The sequence below is a fragment of the Poecilia mexicana genome, unplaced genomic scaffold, assembly GCF_051168715.1.
Source record: "Poecilia mexicana isolate PSO_F unplaced genomic scaffold, ASM5116871v1 scaffold_6, whole genome shotgun sequence".
In the NCBI taxonomy this organism is placed as follows: Eukaryota; Metazoa; Chordata; class Actinopteri; order Cyprinodontiformes; family Poeciliidae; genus Poecilia; species Poecilia mexicana.
Genome location: NW_028263375.1, coordinates 14335554 through 14362766, shown reverse-complemented (window position 1 = coordinate 14362766; position 27213 = coordinate 14335554). Strand labels below are relative to the sequence as shown.

Here is a 27213-nt window from a genome sequence, read left to right as displayed (position 1 = left end):
CTGTGGGACAAGTGTGGGGTCAGTCACCTTCACTGTGGTTGAACCGGTCATGATGTCAATCAAAAAAACAAACTTTTTGTAGACTGTGTAGGAGTCCTGTGGCATTGTTCCTAAATCAAAGACTTATATACAGGCTGAGTCCCAGGGAAAAAGAATCAACAACTTAGGTTTGATGTAGACATTTGACTTTGTTATTTTATAGATGCATTACATCAAAATCCGTTCAGTCATCTGGAGAGATAAAAATCAAACCAAAGCATGATATAACCTCTTTTAACCCCCCATTCCTCCCAACTTCATTGAAACCAGCACTGGCAAGTTTTACTTTTAAAATGTTTCTTTTTAATATCAAAAGCTAATAAACATTTGATGACAGCAAGTCCACAGGGAAGAGTTTCACTGTCAAGTATCAAAGCAAGAGAAGACGCTTTGGGTTTGCAAAATCAGTCTTGAAAAGCATACACAATACCTGAACGCAAACACAGTTACAAAGAGAATTAAAAAAAATCCCATTTTGGCTTAATAAATTATCTTAAAAAAACAGATAACATTAAAGTAATGCAATGCAGTTGTGCAAAGATAGAAGTCTCACAGTTAGCTCGTGCTCTCTTGTCTGTCCATGTCATTCCTGTTATTTATAGCTCCTCCAAAAGTTTCTCTTCCTGTCTTTGGAAACAAGCAGACAGGATGTGCAAGAAAGTTAGCAACTGGACAGAGAAAAGGGTTTGAAGTGGAACATCCAAGTCTTGTTATTTTCCAGGTCTTCTTTACTGATCGTCTACATTTGTCTTCCTGGTGGAGGTCCAGTTGAGGGTCCTCAACTGGTCGAAGAAAAGCTCCTCCACATTTTCCTCCAGTCGGTGGTTTACATGGTGGTCTCTTCCCATTCCAGCTCAACATCACCTGAAAACCAACACAAATCTTTGGTTTGAGCGCTGCACTGTTATGTGAAGTTTGCATTCTTACGTTTGTGTTTGTTATTTACCTTCCATGGCATCCAAAGAGTCCATCTTCTCCAGAGCTGAATAGTTAACAAACCAGATGGACTGGCTGTTGCCTTTGTTGTTCAGAAGTTCCAGAGTGCTCTGGTGGAGGAAGATGTACTGGGCCTGACAGCGCAAACACAGACTGGTAATGATGGTTCTGACCAGATGATACTTTATGTCATTTTTTTATTCTAAACAGATTCTGAAAACAGTATTCTCTTGACAATAGAGCAGAAATGGGACAATAAGCTAGGACTGTGTGTGCACACATGCTATCATGTTGCCTGATTTATTTGCTTTGGACACAAATCTGTTAGAACTGATTTGTGCAGGATAATGAAGCTCCTCAACCAAATTTGAACACTTCAAAGAAAAAAAAAAAAAGAAAAAAAGAGAGAGGGAGAGAGATCAGTGCCAAATCACTGACTAGATTAACCAATGTTTGTGGCAGAAATTCCTACATGGTAAGTAATTCGTCAGCAGGTGTAACTAACACACGCACGCACACACACACAACGGTCATGTCATGTAGCTGCTTATTCTATGAAATTAAATCATTAACTGGAAGGTGCATGCTCGAAATAATAGCAGAGGAGTTAAATCAGTGTATTCATTTGTTCTCTGAACAAAAAGGTGTCAAACAGGTTGTCTTTGTTTAAGGACAAAAGCTTGAAATATTTTACATGTTGATTATTGAGCGCTCTTCCCTGAAAATATGAGTTAAAATATGAATAACACTAGAGACTGCACCAAAGAACATTTGAGGGGTGAAAGCAAAGGACTAGAGGAAATGATCTAAATTTTGGTAAAGAGAAACCAAAACCAGAGCGACATTGAAGAAAATGAAAAACTACACTTTGAACAGATCAGTGGCAAAGACCTGATCAAAGATGCTGTACAGTGACTTGTAAAGACTGTAACAGTTAGATGATGCCTATGTGAAGCCACGACTTTGTGACAAGAAGTCCTTGCAAAATCACATGGTTGGAAACACAACATGTGTTGAATAGTTTACAATTTGCCAACAATCAGATTGACCATCCTAAAGAGAAATAGTGTAATATTTTATTATGAAAGGAAGAATGTTTTTAGGAACCGTCGAGAGGCTATGCAGCTGAAAGCAGTTTGGTGGAATATGCAGGGTCAAAATTTAAAACTAAACTAAACTCATTAACAGGTTGTCAGGGTCTCCAGCATGGCCAGGAGTTGTTTTAGGAGAAGCCATCCTAATGTGAGGACCGAAACTATTTCTGAGCTGCTTGTTTTGTGCCTTGTGTGCCTTCGTTCTTTGTGGTGAAAAGACAGGGTCCTGGCACAAAGGATCTTTTAAGATGCGTTTGACCTGCATGAATACGCAGAGTTAATAGATGTCTTCAATCCTAGGCAATGAGGTGCCTATGATCTACTGTGGTATTTTGGTAACTTTGTGAAGTTTATTATGGATCCCAAAGCACTGAATTCAAGCCAGAGTACACTTAAACCAGGTGATTGTTATGGGGATGCTTCTCATACTGTGGCGTTGGCTCCTCTATATATTTCCTGCTGGGAGTCATGGATCAGTTTGAATACATTGAAATACCTGAAGGAGTCGTGTTGCCGTGGGAAGAGAAGGAACTGACCTGGAGGTTGGAGCCTTTTGTTTTTTTGGCTCACTTTTGGAAGCTTCATAGCAAATCTATCATTTTTTATTCATAACGTTTTGATTTTCAGTTGAATCTTTAGCGTTCCCACTGCATTTGCGTTTGTGGAAATTAAAGCTGCGAGTACGAGTTAAATGCCCTGGAATTTGTTGTATTGCGACAAAATGTGACAACAATCCAGGTGTGTTGATGCTTATGCCAGGCACAGTACAACTCAACCGAAAAGAGCCATACGTGTAGGTTTTGTTTTGACAGTCAGTGCGGGACTCAAATCCTGAATCTAAATATTGAAACGTGCTGAAAATATAGACACGAGAAAACCTTGATGAGACGAGGAAAACGAGCAGAGGATCCCGCATTAGGCACCGTGCCAATCCTGGCAATCACTTAAGTAATCACTGAGGTGATTTCCGGATGGGATCATGCTGTTTCAAGAAGGAGATTGCTGTTTTCCATTTACCCCTAATCCACTGGCAGATTATTCTAGTAGTTATACAAAATAAATGTTTTTTTAAGGATAACACCAGGGCATTGACAATTTGGAATGGAGCCAACCACATGTGGATCTGCTTATTTTCTATTCAAATGTCTGTATTATGCGCATTTACATAACCGTACAGCTTTGTGGCATTCATGTGGTAAAATCAGTTCAGATAATTTTAGTAGGGAGACAACTTCTTGATTTTTTTTTTTTTTTTTTTTAAGATTTTGAATCCAAATTTTATAAACTCGGTTGTGGATTCAGTAATTCATGCTTAGCAGAGTTATTTCAACATTTTCTGTAGTTTTTTTTTTTAAATTTTATCTGTTGTAGCATCAAAATCCAAAATACTGATCTCTGGCTTTTGTCTCCTGTTGAACTCACCAGGTTCTGCACCATGCACATCCTCTCACTGCGCAGCTCAGCCACCAGCCCGTAAATATCCACAAAGTCATGATCCCTGATGTGCTGAATGAGATGATCGAGAGCAACGAACACGCCTGTTCTTCCCACGCCCGCACTGAGGGAACAACAAGAAAACCCAAACCACACTTACACCAGAATCTGGGAATCTGCTTCTATTTATAATCAGAATGTACTGTTGGATATTCAAACTATTCTTTTAACCCCACCTGCAGTGGACCACTATGGTGGAGTTGTCATGGCGATGTGCTCGGACAGCTTTGACAAACTTAATCAAGGTGCTGCAGGATTCTGGGACCCCGTGCTCAGGCCATGAAGTGTAGTTGAAGTGTTTGACTAAAATGTAGTGACCATGCTGCAGAGAGCAATAGATGTGGTTTAGTGTAAATACATGAGGGCAACATGTTAAATACTCAGCTCATTATTAGGAAATTTTACCTTATTTAGCTTATAATTAATTGGTGTAAATCCCTTTGATCCACTGAGATGTGCTACGCAAATAAACTTGACTTACCTTGATGTGAATGACAACAACACAAGCTAAAGTTGAGCAAAAACTCTGCTAGATTTCAAGTAGTATTACACTAAAATATAAAGTTTTTACACCCGTTTATCTGTTCACTGTCATGGCCCGCCAGTGCGTATCTCCAGGAAACAAGGAAAGAATTTCTACTAAATCAATCCCTCTGCCAAAGTTTTTGTAAATTTCTTTTAGGATCTTTGATATGTGTTGCTCTTCATAATCCAAAAAAATATCAACAAGGAAGGACCTACTTGCCAAAGGTCACCCTTATCTACAATCACAGCTGTAACTCAAAGTTAAAAGTGACACACAAAGCCAAATGAAGGCCGGAGTTTATCTTGCCACCTATCAAAGTGAGAAGGCTTTTTCCACAAATGTTGTTTAGGTGTACCTATACGTCTGGAGAACAACGTGTGTGTGTGTGTGTGTGCTCAAGTGTGTGTGTGTGCTCAAGAGTCGTGTGTTTGTATTCAGGAGGCTTTGCTACCTTTTCTACTTTCAGTGTTCTGACAGTCCAATCAGGAAGCACTTCTTCTGATACTTTAGAGATGAGAATGTCACTAAACACCGTCATTGGCTTGTTGTCCTCAGGCCAATACTTGTGACACCGAATCTGAAATGTCAACAGCGCAGCACACAAAGCATTTTGTCAGATCTTCAGAAAAGAGTTTATCCCTTCATGGAGGGAAGACTCGAAATGTTACTTGTGCTCTGATTTCTGTCATGTCTCTAACGACGCACCCTGCCTTTCTCGTAACATTGCGTGAGCATGGCAACAGTGCGGGTTCCAGTCTCCCAGATCATCCTCCAAAAGTCAGCCACCGTGCTGGGCAGAGGACCCTGAGTGGCTATGAACTCATTGGGACATAAGTAACCCTGCAAAGAGCAAATGAGAAAATAAACCTCAAAATATACCTCTGATCAGAGTTTATGACAGTTTTTTTTTTTTTTTTGTAGTGAAAGCTCACCGAGACAAAGCTTGCATTGATATAGTCTGATCCTGCCATGCCTGGTTCTGAGAGCAGCTTCACTCGGTTGTTGTTGTCTAAATGCAGAATGGAGAAGTGAACAGTGTGAAATGCAGCTCTGCGGAGGCACAACGAAACAGAAAATAAGACTCATAGGGCTCATTTCTAGTCTAACCACATACAGGGTTTGATGTTGAGGAAGCGGTTTTTGGATTTATTCCATGGCAGGTCGGCGTCTGTGGTGGCCAGGTCCGGCAGCAGCTTTGGGAGCTCCTGGAGGAATAATTAATAAGAAAAAAATAAATAAATCTAACACATTCACATTAGCATTCACATAAACTCACTGGGCCGTTACTTTGAACCTTACAAAACTAACTTGATTTGTCTCATTAAAAATGATCACACTAATTGAGACATTAAATATAGGAAATCTATGAGAGCTTCAGAGGTTTTGTGCAGTCGGGTAAGATTTATGGGTTTGGGGTTTTGTTGCTACTCTGGGAAGAGAAGGAAGCACAAACATTCATGCAGGGTTGGAAAGCAACATTATGTGAAAATCCAAAATCTTTTCCCTTCAAAATATTTTCTCATGTATACCCGTTTTTCACGGTTTGGCAAAAGAGTCCCATCAGCAATTCTGTTTGTATTTTCTGTATTCGAAGTCATTTTGGAAATCATGCTTTGCATGATGGCTTATGCATGTACTACTCTGTGTTATTGTATCATAAAATCCAAATTAAACACCTATAAATATGTGGCAGAAACATGAATAAATGAGGCCAAGTCCAAGATTTATGAACACTTTTGCAAGGTGCTACATATGCAGGGCTCGGGCCTTTCTAGGTTTTAGCCAAACATTTACCGAAAACTCCTCCTGGAACTTTGCGTTGTCGTTGGCACACAGATCTTCTACGTGCTGCAGGAAGGATTTCTTGTTGACAGGCCTGACAGAGACGACGGGAGAGAAATGCACTGACTGCGAGCGACAGACAGAGTCAACAATGCGCCATTCTTTGTCAACTTATTTTAGGTTATGAGAGGCGCGGAGCCATGCAGAACATGCTGATTCCTCCAGCAGCTGCTGCGTGCATGCTCGCATCATTTATAAAAGATGACTTACTTGAGCGACTTCCTGTAGCTGAGCAGCCTGGACGAAAATAGAAGCAAAATAAACAAATTAATGCAATGATCGCAGCCCACACTTTGGCATCGCTGTCCATAAAAATTTAACTAATCTTCGCAGCAGAAAGTACACCGAGATATGTGTTTAGAAAACCCCGTTTAGAAAAGAGGGTTAAACCATTTTTTTTTTTTTTTTTTATCAAATCCACACAACACTGATGCATGCCTCGATTTTCATCTTAATGACAATGACGATTGGTTACATGAAAAGTGAGCAGGTCTTTTCCTGTGGGATCTACTCAGATCTTCGACAGTTGATGAAGCTTACTGTTTATGCCCCCTGTCTTCCAAGCGATTTGAGGCTGCATAAACAAATTAAAACGGTTTTACGGAGAGGAGCTTCAGCAAAGCTGTTCATCCCTCTACTAGGGATGGAGGAAAGCATGCAGGCAGTTGGTAAAACACTGATGTCACTGATTCATTGAACTATCAGCCTCCACAAAAGCTTTTCTAAAACTGCACAGATGGAGGGTTTGACGCAAGCCTTAATAGGCAACATGATGACATCACACACACACACGCACACACACACACACGCACACACACACACACACACACACACACACAATCAAACATACTTTATGAGGAATTAAGAGAGAAAAAAAAACAAGAATACAACATGCAAACATGTCAAAATGAGCCTCACACACACACACACACGCACACACACACACACACTAAACACCCAACTTACTGGATGACATAAATCTCTTTCCGCCTAAAGAAGAAGGAAGAATACCTGGTGGGAGACAAATGTTCAGTGAGAGAAAGACAGCTTGTGTGAGTGGATGTAAACGTCTGCGCTGAAGGAGAGTTGGGAAGTGACAAGGAAAGGTGTGTTACTTTAACTGCGAGACAAGTCGTGTTTAAACAGCTCTCACTGTGCTGTCAGAGCCGGGATGATATTCTGGTCATATCAGAGAGGAGGAGACGAGAGACGCTGCCCAAATGACTACAGTGAAATGCCTGTAGTATGAAAAGTGAGTGAACAGTCCGTGTAGAGGATGAGCTGTCATTCTAAATGTTTTAGCAGGCAGATGAGTCGCCTGCGATCGTCCCTCTGCTCGTAAAGATAAAAGACGATTCTGAGAAAAAATTAAAAAGAGGGAAGTTCAGGAGGCTTTTAGACTCGCTGCTAGAAATAATCATTTCAGGTCTCATTTGAAGTGAGCCAGTATCAAATTTACAGGTCGATGAACTCGCTCCGACTGCCGACACAAAAACGCAGGAAAAATATGCTTCTGTTTGTATATTTGATTTAGCCTGCAAACATTTAATCAGGGGGCGTCTGCCAAAGTAAACCATCAACACAGAAGAAAAGAAAGTTCTGACTTTATGACTCTGTAGTAATAACAACATGTCACTTTGTGAGTGAATTAAAATAAATGTCCTGAACTACTCCCAAGTAATAAATGAAATCTGGATATGGGTGTTTTGAGGTGAGGTGACAACAGTTACAACGTTCTTAAAGAATAGAAAGAGATGCAAATCAAAGCCAAAGATTTGCTGGGTTAAGTTAAGGTAATGTGCAAGTGCTGACATACTGATCAAATATTACAAAGGTATGTATGACTTTCATTAATGGGTCAAAAAAAAATACAGCTCCTTAACAACAAAAAGAAATACACTCAAGCCAAATCCAGTAATGTGAAAATAAACATATTTGGCCTGATGAGCAAATCTATGCAGAATAAGGTAGAACATTAAAAATGGCAAAGTGCAGCGAGACTGATAAATGTTCTTTTGGTTCCTTTGACATAGGAATATTTCACAGGACACATTCAATAAATAACAGAAAACTCTGGAAGCCAAAACCAACGCATGGGAGGTAACAGAAGATAAAAGAGCTTCTGCAGTGGAATAAAAATCCCACTGTAGGCTTTGCCTTTTCATCTGACCTGGGCATAATTGAAAATCTGTGGACATGCCTCCACATGAACGCATGTGGGACAGCTCATAAATCACACTGAAATACAGCTGGAGCCTTTTGCAGGAAGAAATTATTTTCCACAGTAATACTCTACTGTAAGGCTTTATAGAAATGTTTGCAATAGAAAATCTTTATTGACTTTCCTGATGGCTTTGGAGGACATGAGTGCCAACGTGCAAGGTTTTGAAGCTTTAGATTCAGAAAGTCATTGATTTAAAAAGATATATATATATATATATATATATATATATATATATATATATATATATATATATATATATATATATATATATATATATATATATATAGTAACTTTACTGATTAATTTTCCATGTTTGTTAGTGGGGGTTCTCTACCAAGATGTGGGGCAATTTGTTCTCTGCAAGCAAAGAAAAGAAGCTGAAAAGTTGGATTCCTGTTTTGTAGCAGGGGCCTGGAATAAAGGAGACAGAATGATTTCTCTGTTCTGCAGAGAACTGAGGGGAAGGGAAATTACAAAGCCACAATGCTGTGTTGTGTCTTGTTGCCGCTGCAGCTACTGTGTCTATTTTTTGAACAAACTCAACACCGCCAGATGATCCTGCGCTGACAGGAGTTGCACATCAAGTTGGCAGCAGCAAAGAGGGTTTTCACCTTGTTCGCATAGATTTGGAATCTTGTCTTGCATAGCTAAATCAAGTCTAAAGCTGAACAGTCTGCTTCCACACAAATTGGCAAAGTGATGGTTCTATATTAAAACCAACAAAGGCTTACCGATTGAGCTTTTCTTGTTTCAGCTCCATATCTGCTACAGCAATCAGTTGATCTAATTTGCACTTTGTCTCTATGATCTCTGCCTCCCTGGGTGAATAAGTCCCGCCCTCTTTCTTACGCTGATGGATCCTGGAAACAAAACATCGACTGAGCAGTTACCATCACTGGAAAAAAAACAAAAAAAAACTGACATGTTCAAATTGTGCGGTGGTGATATTATACAGATTTGTTTCATATGATTTTGATTGCTCTCACTTGACTGAGCAACAGATAAGGAGGATGAGGAGCACAGCCAGAAAGAATGACAGCAAAACACCCAGGATGATTTGTTCCTCTTTGGTCAGTAGTCCGTCCGCTGCAAAGTGAGAGAGAAAGCATTAAAGCAACCTAACAACAAGCAAGGACACTTATTATCAGAACTTTACATTCCCTCAGCATCAGAATGAATTCCATCACAATGTTGTGCTTTTAATGAAGTATGTGAACCTCTTTATTTCACGGTGAACTGAAAATACGATATGCAACTTCAATCATGTTCAAGAAAGTCATTTAAAGTTTGCTTTTGGACTTTGGCTCCTTTATTATGGTATTAGAGGCAAACTCTAAATAAATGAGGGCTCATTTTAATTTTTTGCACAGTAAGTTCAGTTCTTTCTAAGATGAGTAATTATTGCTTGGTCTTTTCTTGAAGACCTACCTGCAGTTCTGATATACTCGGAGAAATCAGAGTCCGTGTATTGGCCCTTGGTGTTCGTGGCTCTGAATTTAAACCTGGTTTCATAAAACAGCAGCAGAACAACAGGAGCTTTTTATTCTTTCAAAACCTATGTCAATTTTTAAAAACATTTCATTGCTCGGAATGCTTCCAGCACACTCACACGTAGACGGTGTTGGGCTTCAGAGGTCCGTTGCAGAAAAGATCTGTGTCGTTCTGTCCCATGCAGCTGTTGTTCTCTCCAATCATGTAGGTTTCTGTGATGGTGTGGTTGTGCCTCAGCAGCGACGGGTCATCTCCAGACACACTGCGACCGCCTCCGACGAGCACATCCGCACCTGCTGCCCTGTCCCTCGCTAAGCAGGTGGGGTTGGGGAACCCCGCGTCAGTGAGGTAAGGAGCAGGACGGTGAAAATAGGCTCCCCTCCAATTGGTCAGGTTCTCACTGTCCCTCACTGTGACAGAATAAAAGTTGGAGAATGCATGAGTGTGGGCTTTTTGTGGGCAAGGTGGTGTGCTCTAATAATAACTACAAAAAAAGGAGAAATTCAAGTGTATTTAACTAAAAAGTGATTACTGTCATACCCCCTGACTCGGCCACGATGACCTGGATTTTTGCGATTGGTCCGTTGTCGTCACTATAGAAACAGGCAGGCATGTGGATGGTTATGCTCCTGTGGGTTACCATGGCAACCCCTCCTTGGCCCAGCACTGCTTGGGGTCTTTGGGTTGGCTTGGATGGGGCTAAAACACACACACGCGCACACACACACAGTTATCTGGGGAAATATTGCGTGTGTGAGGTTTTACCTGTTACAGCAAAAGATGAAATACATAACATGGAAATCGCCTTCATTACACAGCTAATGTCACATTAATGGTGTCATAATGTGCCTACCCCAGAACACCTGCTCTAAAGCTACAACTCTGCAAGATAATTTTGCTAAATCACTGCAACGAAAAGAAAAGACACACCGGTGAGCACACTGTTCTACGGGGGCTTGTACCTTTAATCCCTGTAGTTATCTGGACCTGTGGACTGAGTGGGCTCCTGCCCGCCCCGTTTCTTGCTGCAATCTACAAACAGAACAGACACATGAAATCAGGGAAGACAGCAGAGAGGGGATGAGCACAGAAAGGTGTCAAACCATTTCTAAGTTAAGCCCCCAAAAGGTTTAAGGAAGTGGAAAACATGATTTTTGGGTTTTTGCTGCTTCATGAAAGCGTGTGTCCAGATCCATGACATGCACTTTCACTGTCGGAAACACACCATGGTCTGGAAGAAGAATGAAAGAGTTCTGCTGTATTGAGGACAAAAAAAGAAAACTTTTGATCATTGTCTCCCCGCTGTCAGATAAAAACCAACATGTCTCCACACATCAGAAAACAGCACTGTGACCGATTGAACAGCTTTTAATCCCATACCCAACACAAGACACTCAGGAGGGAATTCATGAGGAAATCCAACCGCTTCTATTTATTTTTTGGACTTGCCATTTGCTTCGGTTGTGGACTTGATTCACAAAGGTTACTGCACAAAATGCAATTGAGACCAGAAGTATACCCACACTGGATAAAAAAAAGAGACACATACAGTTTTTTTTCTTACTGTCTAAAGCAAAATCAGAACAAACTTCTCTTGTTTTAGGTCAGTTAGAATTGACATATTAATGGGAGAGAGAATGCAGCAGAGATTTACTTATTAATGTCTTCAAAAGATGGCTACATTAATATTTCCAAATAATGTTTTTTGCTGGCGGACTTGTTTTATTGAGTACACCAGTTCCTTCTCCAGCATAGCAACTCCACAGCATAATGCTGCCTCAACTGTCATGGCAGTCGCAGGTCATTATAGCCAGGTTGTTTTATTTTCATCAGACAACAGGAAATATCTCTAAAAATGAAGGCCTTTGTTCCAGTATTCATTTGCCAACTACAGTCTGGTTTCGTTTGCTCTGGAGTAATGGTTTCACAGGAGACCAAAGCATCAGTCTCATGAAAAATCACAATCAATCACACTATGAAGACATTTACGAAAAACATGTAAGAAGTCTGTTAAAAGATTTAAGCAATACAAAAGTAACAAAATTGCTCCAGAAAAAAAAAAAAAAAAAATCTCCCCCAGTCTCCCTGGTAAATGAGATGAGGTTTTCCCTCACCTGTATGCTGTAGGTGTGCCCTCCTTTAAGGCCTTCAACGAAAGCAAACAGCATGTTTGGTTCTCCGTGGATTTTATCGAGACTCATGTTTTTCACCAGCTGGTCCTTCTCATACACAAAGACGTAATAGGCAGTGATGTTTCCATTAGGCTCTTCGGGGGGACTGAAGCTCACCCTGACCAGGTTCACTCTCTCTGGGACAGCAGAGACTGTCACATTTTTGGGAGGGTCTTTCGGCTCTGTACAAAAAAAAAAAAATAATAAGGCATTATGTAATAGCAGAGAAATAAGGTAAAAAATAATGATAAGGTTTTACTCCTGTACCTTCCTCCAGTGTCTGGAAGACAATAGGCCCGACGGCTTTCCCGTCACTGCCGGCATCCTCTACCGAACCAGTGAAGGCGGTGACAGTCACGGCATAAAGGTTGAAAGCTGTTAGGTTTGTCACAAAGACTGTTGTCAACTCTCCTGGGACCCGAACTATTGAGATGTTCACACCAGGACCATCCACCTGAGGTAACAACAAAGTTCATGATGATTATTATAAATTAATTGTCATTCGATGCACAACACAATAATCGGTGCTTCATTTGATGCTTTAAAACTCTGACCAAGGAAAGCCAATAGTTGTCTTTCCAAGTAACATAATTTATTATTAACTAGGTACATGTTTTGATTTTTACAGAGGTTATGGCTCAGGAAGGCAACCTGCACAAGATATGAAGTTGGTCCCGAGAGAACAGCCGGAACCTCCCACGAAATCCGGAGGCTGGTGGAGGTTGGGGTCACTTTTAGGTCACGAGGAGGAGCATCAGGATCTAAGGAGAGGAGAAAAGCAAAAATATGTGATTTTCTGAAATGCTGTGGCTCCATATAAGCCTGGAAACACATTAATCACACAGGACAAAACAAAATCAAAGAAATTGAGGTCATTTATTGGATTCCAAGTAAGCAAACTGCAGACTTTTTTTACTTGCCTTGGTGCCTTTAGGGGAGGTACGTTATTTAATTCTGAAAGTATATATTAGGTAGTAAAGTCATTATGGTAATACCGGTTGTGACACGGAATGTGTTTGCCAAAACAAGACAACTAAATCATGGTATTCTAACCACTGCAAGCCTTGGAAAAGTACTGATAACTCTCTAATGTAATTACCACAAACTTCTGGGATTTTAAATGATAGACCAAAATAAAGAAGTACATAACAGTAAAGAGGAAGGAAAAGAGCACACCGTTTTAGGTGTAAAGCAGCATCCAAAGCTTTGAACGTCTGACTATTGTTCAATCCATCATCTGAAAATGAAAATAGTGAAACTGCAAATCCATCAAAACTGCTTCTCATCCAAAACTGGTAGGCCAGGTAAGGAGACCATTAATCAGAGCTGCAGAGATCCAAAACTGAGAAGAGCAGAAAATCTATTGACAGGACAACTATTATTCAGGCACTCCTCAAATATTGCCTTTTTTTTTTGGAAGAGCAGCATAAAGAAAGTCATTGCAAAAATAAAGCAATAAGGAAGTCCTGTTTGAATTTTACCCCAGGCTATGTAGGGGACAGACCAAAATGTCACTTTTTGCCTGCATGCACATTTTAAGAAAAAACAAACAATGCACATCTCGTTGAACAAACATTATCGATAGTGAAATATTAAAGTGGAAGTATCATACTGTGAGAATGTTTGTTTGTTTTTTCAAATAGCCTTCGAGAACCCTTTGAGGGTTGAAAAGTCTGATGTCATTTCATTTTCTTCAGGAGAAAAAAAAAGAAACCAGTCAGACTTAAACAAAAATTGGACAGACTGAAATACTGGACAAAGTGTCTCTTTAGATTTATGATTTATTATGTTATTTATTTTTTTTTTTTTTTTTCAAAAACCCTGATGTGTAAGTATGTATTAATGATTTAGGAGTGAAAAACCTGTCATTTTGAGCTATAGGGAAATGTGCAGGGATATTTTAGTAGTATTTATTAATTTGCAACTTCGAGTTCTTTATCCTTGTAGATCTGGCACTTCTATGCAAACAGGTATTTGACCTGGAATTAAAGACACAATGGATGTCTAAAAATGGAAACTGATTTATCACTCCAGGTAAGGTCAGAGGGGCTACAAAGAATCTACAGGACACTGGCTTGTAGCAAAGACCCACCTTTATGCTCTCAGTTATTGACATTTTGTGTTTTTTATTTTATTTTATTTTATTTTTTTTAAATGTGCATATCATTCCTGCTCATTCCTGCTCTATCCAGTCTCCAGACTTAAAACCAGTTGAGAGTTTGTGGTAAGATTCCATCTAATTTGATTGAGATTAAATGCGAATGCACAAAACATGCTTCAAACTTTTATTTGTGATAAGTTTTGAAAACCACGCATTCTTTTCCTGCACAATTATGTTGATAAAGATCGGAGCTCAGCGGTACAATATCACCATGGAGATTTAAAATTAGATACACAGATTGATGTAATAATAGCTTTAATATTAAGCCTGGTGAATAAGGGCAGCTTAAGAGTAATATGAAGATGCGTCCCTGCAGGATTATTTTTAATAACCTGTTGGAAAGCATTATGCTACACCACTTTAAGACTTTCAGGCGTGAACTTATGAAGGGAGAAAAATCCTACTGATTGAATTTGTTTTTCTTCACATTTTTATATAGAGTTGTACATTCTCTATATCTGTCTGTGTGCAAATCCAAAATGTATTAGTCAAATGTTACATGACGCCTTGTATGGCTACCAAGTCTAATTAGACAACACATAAAGGTCACATCAATAGTTTGTGTTCTTACTTCCAGCCAGGGTCTGTGCATAAATCCACTCTGCATATTCTCCAGGTCCAGCGTTGGTCACAGCGGCCACTTTGAAGCGATAGTATCTGTATTTAGCCAGGGACTGGAGGATGACACTGGCTTCTTCGGCACCATCTGAGGCATTCACTGACACATTAAAATTGTCCTCCACGCAGTGCAAGGCCATGCTGTCCTCTGGGGTTGGCAGGACGGCACCCTGTGTGTTTGGTTCGCAAACAGCCGAAATCAGCTGAGCCACAACATGGTACTCTTTCAGCAGGCCAGGAACGGAGACCGGCACTGCCCACCGAAGTGTCACATTGGTTGCGGTGACCTCAGAGATGGACAGGAAGCGAGGAGCGGTTGGAACTGTCAGGAGGCAAGGAGGAGTTAGTTTCAAATACAAAACAAACATGCTATTTTTGTGAAGATCGAAACAGTTAACGTGGCTAACCTGATTCAGAAAGGGTGAATGCTGTGCAGTTCAGGCCGTCTCCTGGTCCTGCAGAGTTTACCGCAGCTACAGTGAATGCGTACTCTTGGTCTGGTGACAGCCCGGTCACCTTGTACTGCGGTGCGTAGGCCTGGTGGGTAAAGGTTTGCACGTCGACCTCCGCTGTGATCTCGTAAAACAGGATCTGTCCGTTTGGGTTGGCTGGAACTTCCCAGGACAGTTCGACAGAATCCCAGCTCAATCCTGAGCAGGATAGATTCCCTACAGCATCAGAGACTACAGGCAGGTGCAGAAGAGAGCAAGAGGCCAAATTTAATTTCAACTCTTTGTAGTAGCTATATTTAGTTCAACCACATTTCTGCATCGGTTAAGTTTTGAAAGAGTAATTGTCTACTTGCAGATTTGCTTCACTATTAAGTAATTATTATGAACTAACCTAAACAATAATTATGTTAAACATAAAAAATTTTTTTAATTGATTGCAACTTCTTCAGTATATTTTTTTGGTTCATTTTGTAGTAGCACCAAAATTATTAGCTTTTAATATCCTTGAATATTTTCATGTAATTCATGTTTTTTTTTTCCTACAGTTACACAACAATGATGGACTCTGGGTTATGTAGCCTGGTTTTCTCAAGATTCTTCTAATTTTTATCTCCAGTTCCACAAACATCCTTCTTTGCAGTGTCTTCCTTCAAAAACTTTCAAAGGCCCAGCACGTTTCCACATGTTGCCATATATATTGCAGATAAAAACTTCAGGGTTCTTCTTTGACCAATGTCTTCCTCCCCGACCAGTAAATTTAGCTGGACCTTTACATCTTAGTAGGTTAACACCTACAGCATACAAGAATCTTTTAAATTCTTAGATGTTATCTCTAAACCAGTTAAATGAAGTCTGTTGTTATCAAAGGCTGAATGGTATGAATCATTTTTAAAGCACAAAATACGTGACTCCTGATTTACTGTACAGCAAGAAACCGTGTTTGTATTGTGTGTATCTACGTTTGGCCCTGTGATGGATTTGTAATCTTCCCTGGGTGTTCACTGCTCACAGTGACAGCCGGGATAGGCTGTCATCATCAGCCCCCACTACCCATCAGCTCTGCATACACAAAATTAATAAATGTCACAAGACTCAGGTTTTTTTTTTTTTTTTGCTGAGAATAATTACATTTTTATGAGAAAAAAAAGTTCCACAATTGTCAAGGATTTTTTTTTTCCCCAATCTTACACATTGTCCTAAAAAACAGAAGCTTGTTACTAACAACTAAACTTTTTCCAGTTACAGTGAATGCCAGGTACTTTCAGCTATTTTTGGATACCACTTTTATCTCCTCATCAGAAGAGCCAATATTACACTTTTCGACCAGACTTCTTTTAATAAAACCAATTTTCATATAGTGGAAGGTGTCAGATTACTCGCAGGTTGAAAAAGCGGAGAGGATCAGAGCGTTTCAAATAGCAGCTACTGAGAGTCCAAAGTCACAGAAGTGCAAATTTTTTGGTGGACTCAGACCTCAAATGTTTCTTTGCACTTTGAGCAAACACTTTATCTCGTCTGTATGAGAGAAACTTTTTGAAGCATTTTCCGCCTATAAACTTTATGAGCCTCCATGGCATTGCATGCATTGTAGAGCTGACTCAGACCTATTGAACAGGTAACCGCTGGAAGTAAGTTCTTTCTTCTTCTTTTTTTTTTTTTTTGCTGACCCTTTAGACGCATTTCTTATCAGTCACATAGACACAAAATTCACATACAAAACTTCACATCGATTTGAACCCTCAGAAAATGTGTTTTAAAAGTTTGGATGAATACATATTTTATTGCAGTAGTATTTTTCCACAGCTACACCAACATTAAAGCTCCGTTTTTGTTTTCCTACGTGTAATCTTCCTCTTTGTGCATGATCACAATGTAAACCTTATTTCCCACAGTTACAGTTCTTTTGAATTTTGCATTTCTATTCTGATTGCAGATACAGAAAAGTTTAGGCTAGTCGTTTTCTTGTTGCCATTTTGTGACTTATGAAAATCAACACTCATCTGCCTTACATGAATTCCATGCTCTCTTGTCTTTTTCATTTAGAAGAGTGAGTAAGAGACACAGGCCCTTCTCTCATACCATATTTAAACTAAAGGGAAACATAAAGTTGCATTTAACTAATTAGAAAATCTAAGTAATGCAAATCAACTTCAAAAAATAACGTTTAAATGCTTTGTCTATCCATCCGAGGATTCACTGTTTTTGAAGGGTAGAATGTAGAAAGACAGATAAAATGAAACTTTGCTCTTTTTCAGCAGTTTTTTTTTCCACCTTAACAGATCACATCTGCACTCCAATTACTGCAGATAAGGTTCCAATCTGTCTAACCATCTCCCGCTGTACCTTAACGTCAAGGATCAAGGCAGATATTTCAACTCCTCCACTTAAAGCAGACCCTGACCCGGAGGAAGGGCTCCACTTTCTTCTGGCATTAAAATTACAGAAGCCGTTTGTTGTTGACTACAGAAGCAGGTTTCTACTGCAACACTTTGCAGTTCTCAAACAGTGAGCTTTGAAGATTTTTTATTATTGTTATTATTTATTTTGCCATCCTCCTCACTGTGCATGTTGAAAAGATTAAAAAAGGTTCTCACCCAGCCTTGCTTGACACTGTTCCAGTTATTTTAAGTTTTTGAAGTCACCGATTTTATATTTATGTATAGACAAGTTTAGGCAAGCTTAGTTTTTTGCAGATTTATGATCAAGTTTGCCTCACTTAGAAATAAGGTTCTTGGAGCTTTCCCATTTTGAAGAGGGGCCACAAGAAAACAGACATCTGTGTTTTATAGAGTAAGGAAATGGAAATATATATATATATATACTCCACACATGGAGTGTGGAAAAAATAATTTGTGTGTATATATATATATATATATATATATATATATATATATATATATATATATATATATATATATATATACACAAATTATTTTTTCCAACACTTCGATCAAGATTAAAACATTAATTATAAATGCCTCAGTTGCAACCAGTTTACAAAAATTGTTACTTAGATCTTTCAGGAGAAAAAAACAGTCTCTCTTAAATTTTTTTCCAGTTTGAGATTACCATATTGGATCTTTACTGCACAACCTGCAAATGCACTTCAAAGAAAGTGACAATAGATAAGGATCGCCCCATCCTCCCCCTTAAGGTTACAGGTAAAATAAGGTGTCTTGTAAACAAACTGAAATAAAACAGTTTTTATTGCTAAAATCCTATTTGCCCCAAGATGTCTTTTTTTTTTAAAGCAAACGTGACTTAAATACCTTTCACACTAAAGGAACGTGGATCTGTGTGACTTTCCCCAGTGTGTGTTTTACCTGACTCATTGGTTGTGAAGGTCACAGGGCTGCTGAATTGATTCCCATGGCCCACTCTGGTGTAACTGTACACACTGATCTCATAGGAGCTGTGAGGCCTGAAGCCTGACAGATGCTCTGTGGTCGACGAACCAGAGGAATTCTGCATTTGTTCCAGCAAACAGCCAAATAAAACACACATACAAGATTAAGATATCCAGATTCACTGATGGAGTGGATAAGATCAGTGCATCAGCACAGAAATGCACGCGTGCGTTTAAGGATAATATTACCGCAAAGCAATACATGGAGTGTGAAATTACCCCACGTACGTGTGCATTCTTCCTGAGTGGTTCTGTGCAGTGTGCGTGCGTATGCGTGTGTGTGTTGGGCTGTGTGTGTACTGTTGTTATTGTGAAGGAGCTTTCAGTGTGTGAAATTAACAGTACCCGATGTGTGACGGTTTGTGTGATGAGGTCTCGGATCCGGAATCCGTACTTTATCACCACTCCATTAGGCTCCAGAGGAGGCTCCCAGGTCAACCACACGGAAACGGCTGTGTGGTAGTATATAGTCAAGTTACGGGGAGGGGAGGAAGGACCTGGAGGGAAGAATTAGGAAGACACAGCACAGAAAAAAAAAAATCAAAATAGAAAATGATTAACTTAACTTCAAATCTTTGGGATCTGCTTTCTAACTGACCGGCTTCATCGGTGTGAAGCTGCACAAGCAGGCTGGGCCCTGCGCCTTTACGCGTTGAGGCTACGATGGTGAGGTTGTAAGCCGTAAACGACGCTAGCTTAGTGAGGATGACAGATGTGTCGGGGACCTGCGTTGTGTTTGTGCCCCCAGGTCCAGACAGAGTGAGGGTGTACTCTGTTATTTCTCCATTAGCCTCCAGAGGGCGTTGCCACACCACAGCGATGGAGGAGGAAGAAAGGTTTCTAGTTGACAACAGCAATGGAGGAGAACTGGGAACTAAAGAGAGAAACATACAATCATCAGTGCTGCTGTCTGTGTGTCCGTGTATAGCATAGTGTTGCTTATGTGATGTTTTGTTATTAAAACCACAAATTATATTGCATTTTATTTGAATGCCATGTGACCAACCAGCTCAAACTAGTGCATAAATGTAAATGATTAAAATCATGACAACTGTAGTGAACTGTGTGAAGTTCTGGTTTCCACTGTACCAGCTTGACAGACCATAATGAGTTCCACGGATGAGAATGCAGCATAGTAAATTTGGATGTTGAAATCATAAAAAAAATAAATACACTCACTGTCCTCATCTGTTCTCAGGTACATGGTGCTGGTTTGATTGTAGGCAGGACCAGCTCCCGTTGCTGGAGTAACAGTCAGTATATATGGAAAATACTTCCTCAGTCTGGTAAACAGGAAAACATTGTCGGTGGTGGTTTGCTTGATGGTCTTGTTCACAGCCACGGTGCCTGTGCTGCTCATGTTTGGGAATATGCCAGCCTCCTGCAAGGTGAGGATGTAGTAGGGACGGCCGTTTGGCTCGGAGGGAGGATCCCAGCTCACAATGATGATCGTGGAGCTGAAGATCTGAGCTGTCAGGTTTGAGACCGGGTCACTTGGCACTGCAAAAGGAAACAGGTAAGACGGTGTTACCTTTACTGAACGCTGCTTAAAACACCAAACAAAATTAAGGAGAATTTATTATCATGAAGGTGTCCACCATTAAAACACAGTACAACAGTTCATTGGAAATAAACAGCCAACCAGTTAGGGCGTCATGTAAAGTATTATTTCAAGTTAGTGGTCATAATTTCATTTACATTTATCAGAACAATTGAAATTTGCATTAACATTACAGAAATACAGCAGAGTTGAACAGATAACAGCTACTGCATAATATCAACAGCGCAATGTGAAATGCACAAGGGAGACTTTGAAGTAAAAGTTGCACACTGAAAATTTAGAGAAGTAAGAAGGAAAGATAAAAAGAAATACTCATCCTGTTCTTCTCAGCTCCTTTGGAAAGACTTTATCATACACAGAGTAGAAAAGAGGTAAACAAAGGGGAAATCAAGCGGATATCAAAGCTCTAGATAATCATTAAAAAACATGGTTATAAGGAATCTATGACCCGGTGAGTGAGCCCCTGCTGGGCTTGGCTGTGCAGGAGGGACAAGTTGCCCTGGAGGTCCGATGTTTGGCTGATAGTGGAGCAACTGGAGCACAGGCAGAGATACAGGGTCAGTATGAACATACGGAGACAGAGAATACTTCAAAAACAAAATGTCAACATTACAAAGAGGCAGCAAAATCTGTTTTCTACAAAGTCTGGTGGCAGTCTGCACCATTTTTCCCAAAATCACATAAAAACCTAGAGAATAATTTTATTTTTACTACACAAAGACAAAAAAAAAAAATTAAATGTTGAATAGAAATATAGCCAATTTCATTCACCATGGAAACACTACTTTGGCAGCACAAAACAACATAAATGTTCAAAAAGCTTCTCAGTTCTCTGTTTCTTCCAAAGTTACTCCTTATTTTTAGTTTTTTAATCCCTCACTTTTTCTTTTTTTTATCACGCATAAAATGCCATTGTGTCACAGCCAGACAGTCCAACGTACTGACAGTTATCTCCTGTTACTGCCTGCCTGGAAGTCTCTTTATTGCAGAGTTTTTATGTAATTTTATTTCAAGGTAAGAGAAGATGTGAAAAAAAAAGAGTGCAGACTTGCCCTCCAGAAGTGCTATGAATTATTACTCATATTTTCTAGCCTTAAATGGAAAATACAATAGGTATTTTGATATTTTTTTTATATATATAATTCTATGGAGATATATGCAGACTGTGGTTTGTTTGTGTTTCTGACTGACCGTCTTCTGGTAAGAGCAGGTTTATAGGTTCTGACTGGACCCCTCCGTCACCCTGTACGGTGCTCGACGTCATCCATAGGGTGTAGTTGCTGCCTCCTATCAGTCGAGTCAGGGTGTAGATGAAGGGCGAGTCGGGGAGGTAACGGGGTGGTAAGTCTGACACTCGAACTCTCTGTGGGGAAAAAAATAGTTATTTCCACAAACTGAGTCAGGTTTTTCCACATTTGCACAAAGTAGTCTGTGTACAGAGACGTGTGAGAAATAAACAAGAAAGGTATTGATCGACACAAGACTCAGCTGAATTTGTCATCCCTCCTAAAATGAGATGGATTTCTTTCTGGAGTCATGGATCAAAAGCTGAAAAGAAGACATTAGAGCAGTGTTTTGGTATAAAATGTATACGGTGAAGGTAATGACACATGTCCATCACTGCTACTGTAAATAAGAGTCAACATGTGTAATTTAAACTCAGTATAAGTTTATGAAAGCCTCAGAGATTTGTTCAAGATCAGTGAGGAGCATGCTAAACTCTGAAGAAGCCGTATGGCACAACTGTATATCTAATAAAGAAATGGCTGTCCAGAAAAAAACCTAACAGACTAAGATAAATGTTAGGATTTCTTCTGGAGGGACAGGTAAGAGGATTAAACTTATCTGAGGAGCTAAAACAGGGCAAAGTATTTTATAGATTGCAAAAAACTTGAAATTAGGCAGAAGGTTCATCCACCAGCAGGAGAGCGAAGCTAAACGTACTGCGAGAGTTACAGTGCGACGATTCAGACCAATACATAGCCGTGTGTCATGATGGCCTGCAGATGTAGTAGCACTAAAATGTAGTTCTACAAAGTACTGAACCAGGAAGGCTGAAGACAAATTCAGCATTACACTTGAAAATTAAATATCGCCGTTCTTTTACTTCCACAATTGTGGACTTCTTTGTGTGGGTCTATTAGAGAACATGTGTAAAACTACTTAATGCAAGGCAGGTATTTCCATGACCTCTTGCAGCTTTTCCTACAAAGTCAAAATGCTGAAAAAAGAAAAAAAGAAGATATTTGGGAAAACATAAGAAAAGCAATTCATCACAACCGTACAGCAACCAAGTGCTGAGCAGGGAGAACTGTAAATTTAAGCTACCCTACCCAAAGCCTTAAAACTTGTGACTTACCTTTTCTGTCACAGTGCTGTTATCGGTGTAGTAAATGGTGTAGTGCACAATGATTCCATTTGGTTCGGTCGGTGGTTGCCACATCAAGGTGACAGAGGAAGCGGTCACATTTACAACCGTCACATTCTGTGGCGGGTCAAATGGCTCTGAAAGACGAGACAGGAGACTGACTCAACACTATGCAGAAAATGCACAAAGAAAAGTTCATTTTGTATGCGAGGCAGCGAATAAAGCCAGCTGTCACAGTGTGCGGTACCTGCTTCTGTGGTGGTGAAGCTGATATAGATCAGCACTCCTCCGTCTCCCAGTCTGGTCCAGCTGGAGACAGAGGCGTTGTAGCGACTCTCAGAGTCCACATTAATAACCACAGACGTCCCTGTCACATTCTGCCAAGTCTCAGCAGTTTCATTCCTAATAAAGGAAAAAAAAAAAAACAACTCACACCACACTGTCAATCTCTTTCTTACCAATTTCTCACTTTTAAATAAAATGAGTAATTATGTTTTCTAGACTCACCAAACTCTGACTATGTAGTAGAGTATTTCTGAGTTGGCATTGAGTGGTGGCTCCCATGACAGCTCTACCTCATAGTCAGACAACTTCCTGGCTTGGAGGAACTGAGGGGGGGTGCCTGGAGCTGAGATGCAGGAGAAAAACTTTCCAGTGTTGCACAACAAACAACTGAAAAGTTAGGTGGATCAACTTCTCAAAGATTTGGCAAGGGTGCAAGGAAGAAAGCTGTGGCTGCTCCAAGGAAAATGCCAAGAGAGGAATGGAACAGTCTCCTGAAATGCAAAAACTGTTAGTTTAGTTTGTTCCTCTTGTTGCAACAATGAGTCCGGATGAGACATCCGGGTTTCTTGTAGGCTGAGAAACCTGGGATGTGACATCATTAGCGTTAGCTGAAGCACAGAGACGCACGCTTGCAAGAACGTCTGATTTGATCAGAGAAGACGTCATCTCACAAGGACCTGAAAGTGAACCCAAGCCCTCCCCTTTTCTCAATGCCAGTCCCCTTGCCCATCGCTCTCACCATCCTCGAGTGTGGTGATGTTGAGTGGCTCGCTGCTGTAGTTTCCTGGCCCTGCTCGAGTGTGTGCTTGAACCGCAATGCGGTACTGAGCGTACTTCCTCAGGTGGGTGATGTGGAGGGAGTTGGTCGGTGAGGTGAGGTTCAGGTGATGGGTGGAGTTCCAGAGCTCCAGGCTGTAGTGAGTAACAACGCCGTTTGGATGCAGAGGAGCGTACCACGACACATTCACCTCACTGGGGCTGATTGACTCGTAGGAAAGTCCATATGGAGGACTGCCTGGAACTGCAGAGGGGATACAGAGTCTGGTATAGTTTCTAGTTGTTCTTCCATGTGTGTATTTGTGAAAACTGCCATGCAGGGATTGTATATTTTAAACCTTTCCACATTTTGTCATGTTACAACCACAAATCTCAATGTCATTTATTGGGATTGCATGTGACAGTAGAGAGCATAGTTTATATTTTCTTTTTCTTGGAACAGTGGAAAAGAAAAGGCAAAGACAGAAACATTTATTTATTTTTTTTGCCACATGGATCAAAGTGACTGAGCTGAACGTAATGATGGTGACAGAAGAATCTGGTTTCCAGATATAACTTATTGTTTGGGTACTAGGGAATTAAAATGACAACAAAAACGGGTTTAATGAAAGACAAACATTTTCCATTCTAAGATGTATTTATCAGTGAAACTCTTGCCCCGACAGGTGTCCATCGGCTTTAACTGCCTGTAATGCCAGTTCAGATTTGTACCATTTTAAAGTTGCAATTACGGGCCATAAAAAAACTCTCCATTGGGCTGCAAATGGCCCACGGGCCAGACTTTGAGCACCCACGCGCACCCATTATTGTGGCCCAGTCAAAGCCGAGATTTCAAATCTAGTGCAAGACATAACATAGATTTGCATAGATGTTTATCCAATCGGACTGAGCCTGAAGAACTTTGCAAAGAAGAATCGACATACGTACATTTTCTGCTTTTTCTACTATTTTGTTTTTTGTTTTCTGTCAAATCATATCCAAATAATACACATTTGAGTTGCAAGTTATAACATGACAAATCATGGCCAGGGTCAAGAGGCTTAAATACTACTGTACATCCTTCAACACACCATCTTCTCCAGACAGCAGGTTCAACGTTTCGGAAGTTTGGTTGCCGTTGCCGTAGCGAGTGTATGCCCTTACAGACACGTTGTAAAACGAGAACGGCTTTAAACCTGTCAGAGTGACTCTGTTTGAAGTGGTGTTCATCACTGCAAAGTAGGAGTCGTTTTCATAAAAGACCTCATAGTACTGGATTACTCCATTCGCTTTCTCTGGGGCCGACCAGGTCAGAGAGGCTGTAGAGGGGCTCGTTTCAACCACTGAGAGATTTTCAGGAGGGGAGTCGGGCTCTGAGAAAAAGATGGGCAGCATATTACCCAGAGAGGATTTAAAGTTTCCCTTTAGATAAAATGACAAACACAGAATCCAGGCACTTAATATCCTTGAAATTTTGAGAAGGAAAATATTTTTTCTTTTTTTTTTTTTTTTAACTGCAATAGCTTAATAACTTTTTCAACAGTGAAAATTAGATAGATATTGTGTATGTATGATTATTTCATACCATCCTCTAAAGTAAAAACAAAAACATCATCCTCCTCTGACAGAGTGCTCTCTCCCACAGCTGTAGATGCAGCTACACGTAGCTTGTAGCCCGTGTACTTGTCCAGATCTACACATCAAACCAGACAAAAAAAAGAAAAAAAAACATGCATCAACATGTATTCTCTAGACTCCAAAGTACATAGTCTTGAAAAGAGAAATTAGCACAATATATTGATATTTTCTCATGGAATGAACTCTGTACCTGATATTAATATGCTGGTGGTGTTAGTAACCCACTTCATGGCTTGACTGCTGCGCAGATTGAGGCCGTATACGCTGTAATGTGTGATCCGCCCATTGGGGTTGAGTGGTGGGACCCAACTCACAAGAATTGATGTGGAGCTTATATTTTGATAGGACACTTCAAGCACCGAGCTGGGAACTAGAAGGAAAATGCAAGATGTTACTGTAGGTAAAGAAACCCTTGCTTTAGGCCGTGCTCCCAACAGGGCTCCCTCCTTTTTTCATACCCTGCTCACTGGTCTTCTCAGTGGTATCTGCAGCAGGTCCCTCCCCAGCAGTGGTGGAGGCAGTGACTCTGAACACATATTCAGTAAAAGGATTCAGATCCGACACCAAGTACGAAAGCTCCTTGGACAAAACGTCCACCACTTCTTGTCTTATGGTAACACCTGGGTCAGGGATTAAGAGCACACGTTGTTCATGAGGGTACATGCATACAAAGTAAAGTGAAACATGTAGTATATGGAGCACTTGGTGCACCTGGAGTTCCTGTCACTGCTCCACTGCGTGTCGAAACGTTCCCAGTAAATGAAACATCACGTGTGGACAGGCGCAGCTGACCTGGAGTAAGACCCAAAGCGAAGCTGGCTGAGGTCAAGGCGTCTGTGCGTGACTGCTCCGTGAGCCAGGGCGGATGGGTATTACGTGACACAGACGTCACGGGCAGAGCCGACGTCCTAGAGCTGACATTGTCAGAAGACTGAGTAATGTTTTCTGAATCATAACCCGGGCTGGACTCATCGGCCAGTGCAAGGTGGAGGGTAGGCTGAAAATCAGTGTTGGCAGTGTGATCAGTGCTTCTGCTTTCTGAGCGAGCAAAGCTGGAGGCAGTCATTCCAGTGGGCGGAGTGCGGGCTGAAACTGTAGCCGTGAAAGTCGGCGGCGACGTGACCGGACTGAGCTCATCAGATCTCTTTCTCCGCCTCAGAGTGTTGTCGACATTTGGAGGAAGTGTTTCATTCTCATGTGAATCGGTTATATTCTGAGGGGAAGAAAGAAAAGAAAGATAGAAAAGTTTAATTTTACTTAGGAATCAGTGGATGAGTGCAGTAAAATGTATTCAAGGTTTTGGAATAACAGCTCCGATTTACTACTTTTGATTAACATATTTACACGTGATGGAAGTTCAATACCAGCAGTTAAACTGAATGCATAGGTAGGCTTGCACTTGAATATATCCCAAGAAATATCTGTTAGAATTCAAGTGAATGTCAGAATAAAATACACTTAAAGAAAATGAAGTAATTGTAATTCTTCTGCAAACTTGCATAGCATTTATGGCAATGAAAATATTTAACTTGTCATGTTTACAGAGGAAAACACATCACAGGAGCACAAAATAATTCACCACAATTTAAAATGTAATTTGACAACAGATCAAAGTCAAACAAGTTCAGAATCTGCTGGTTAAGGAAAAGATGAAACATGTACAGTCATATGTAGCTATACAGTGAAATATCAGATAAATCACATCACTTTTTAGCCCATTATAACCTCTTTACCCCTGATGTGAGGGTGATGTCCTGCAGCAAAGTGTCATCAGCCAGGACCTGCAGTCTGTACTGAGTTATGGGGCCGTTGGGCTGGGCGGGGCTTCTCCAGCTAACACGAATTGAAACCGAGTCCTCAGCTACAGCCTCCAGGTTTTGCACTGCGCTCGGTGCTGAAAAAAGAACAAAAGCTTTTTCATTTAGTTCTCTGAAAGTTTTCATGAGAATGGAAGACACTCATGTGAGTGCGTTCTCAGTCCTGTCACCTTCAGCTGGTGTTACTATGACCTCCTGAGCTGCTGGTCCCACCTCTCCCGCGGCCTTTGCTCGGACGGCTACTCTGTAGGTGGTGTAGGGAGTCAACCCAGTAAAAAGAAAACGAGTATCCAATGTGCTGTTGTCATACAAAAAACCTGAAGAAGAAGAAGAA

At 40.5% G+C, this 27213-nt stretch overlaps 1 protein-coding gene across 1 annotated transcript in view; it reads right to left on the bottom strand.

Annotated features, from left to right (window-relative positions):
* Positions 1–319: 319 nt before the first annotated feature.
* Positions 320–27213, bottom strand: part of ptprq (protein tyrosine phosphatase receptor type Q) — a 47913-nt gene continuing 21019 nt past the window's right edge. Inside the window, exons 26-58 of the mRNA XM_088006727.1 lie at positions 27050–27196; positions 26796–26956; positions 25774–26275; positions 25521–25682; positions 25253–25432; positions 25010–25117; positions 24516–24797; positions 23408–23689; positions 19634–19954; positions 19053–19328; positions 18800–18951; positions 18372–18513; positions 15004–15279; positions 14550–14918; positions 12469–12578; positions 12085–12271; positions 11761–11999; positions 10609–10678; positions 10187–10345; positions 9765–10056; positions 9584–9657; positions 9142–9241; positions 8887–9015; positions 6142–6168; positions 5884–5965; positions 5204–5294; positions 5022–5098; positions 4795–4929; positions 4541–4666; positions 3740–3885; positions 3492–3627; positions 986–1109; positions 320–903 (exon numbers count right to left, since the gene is read on the bottom strand). Of these exons, the coding sequence (XP_087862853.1) occupies positions 866–903; positions 986–1109; positions 3492–3627; positions 3740–3885; positions 4541–4666; positions 4795–4929; positions 5022–5098; positions 5204–5294; positions 5884–5965; positions 6142–6168; positions 8887–9015; positions 9142–9241; positions 9584–9657; positions 9765–10056; positions 10187–10345; positions 10609–10678; positions 11761–11999; positions 12085–12271; positions 12469–12578; positions 14550–14918; positions 15004–15279; positions 18372–18513; positions 18800–18951; positions 19053–19328; positions 19634–19954; positions 23408–23689; positions 24516–24797; positions 25010–25117; positions 25253–25432; positions 25521–25682; positions 25774–26275; positions 26796–26956; positions 27050–27196 (5702 nt within the window). The 3' untranslated portion in view covers positions 320–865. The remainder of the gene's footprint in view (positions 904–985; positions 1110–3491; positions 3628–3739; positions 3886–4540; positions 4667–4794; positions 4930–5021; positions 5099–5203; positions 5295–5883; positions 5966–6141; positions 6169–8886; positions 9016–9141; positions 9242–9583; positions 9658–9764; positions 10057–10186; positions 10346–10608; positions 10679–11760; positions 12000–12084; positions 12272–12468; positions 12579–14549; positions 14919–15003; positions 15280–18371; positions 18514–18799; positions 18952–19052; positions 19329–19633; positions 19955–23407; positions 23690–24515; positions 24798–25009; positions 25118–25252; positions 25433–25520; positions 25683–25773; positions 26276–26795; positions 26957–27049; positions 27197–27213) is intronic.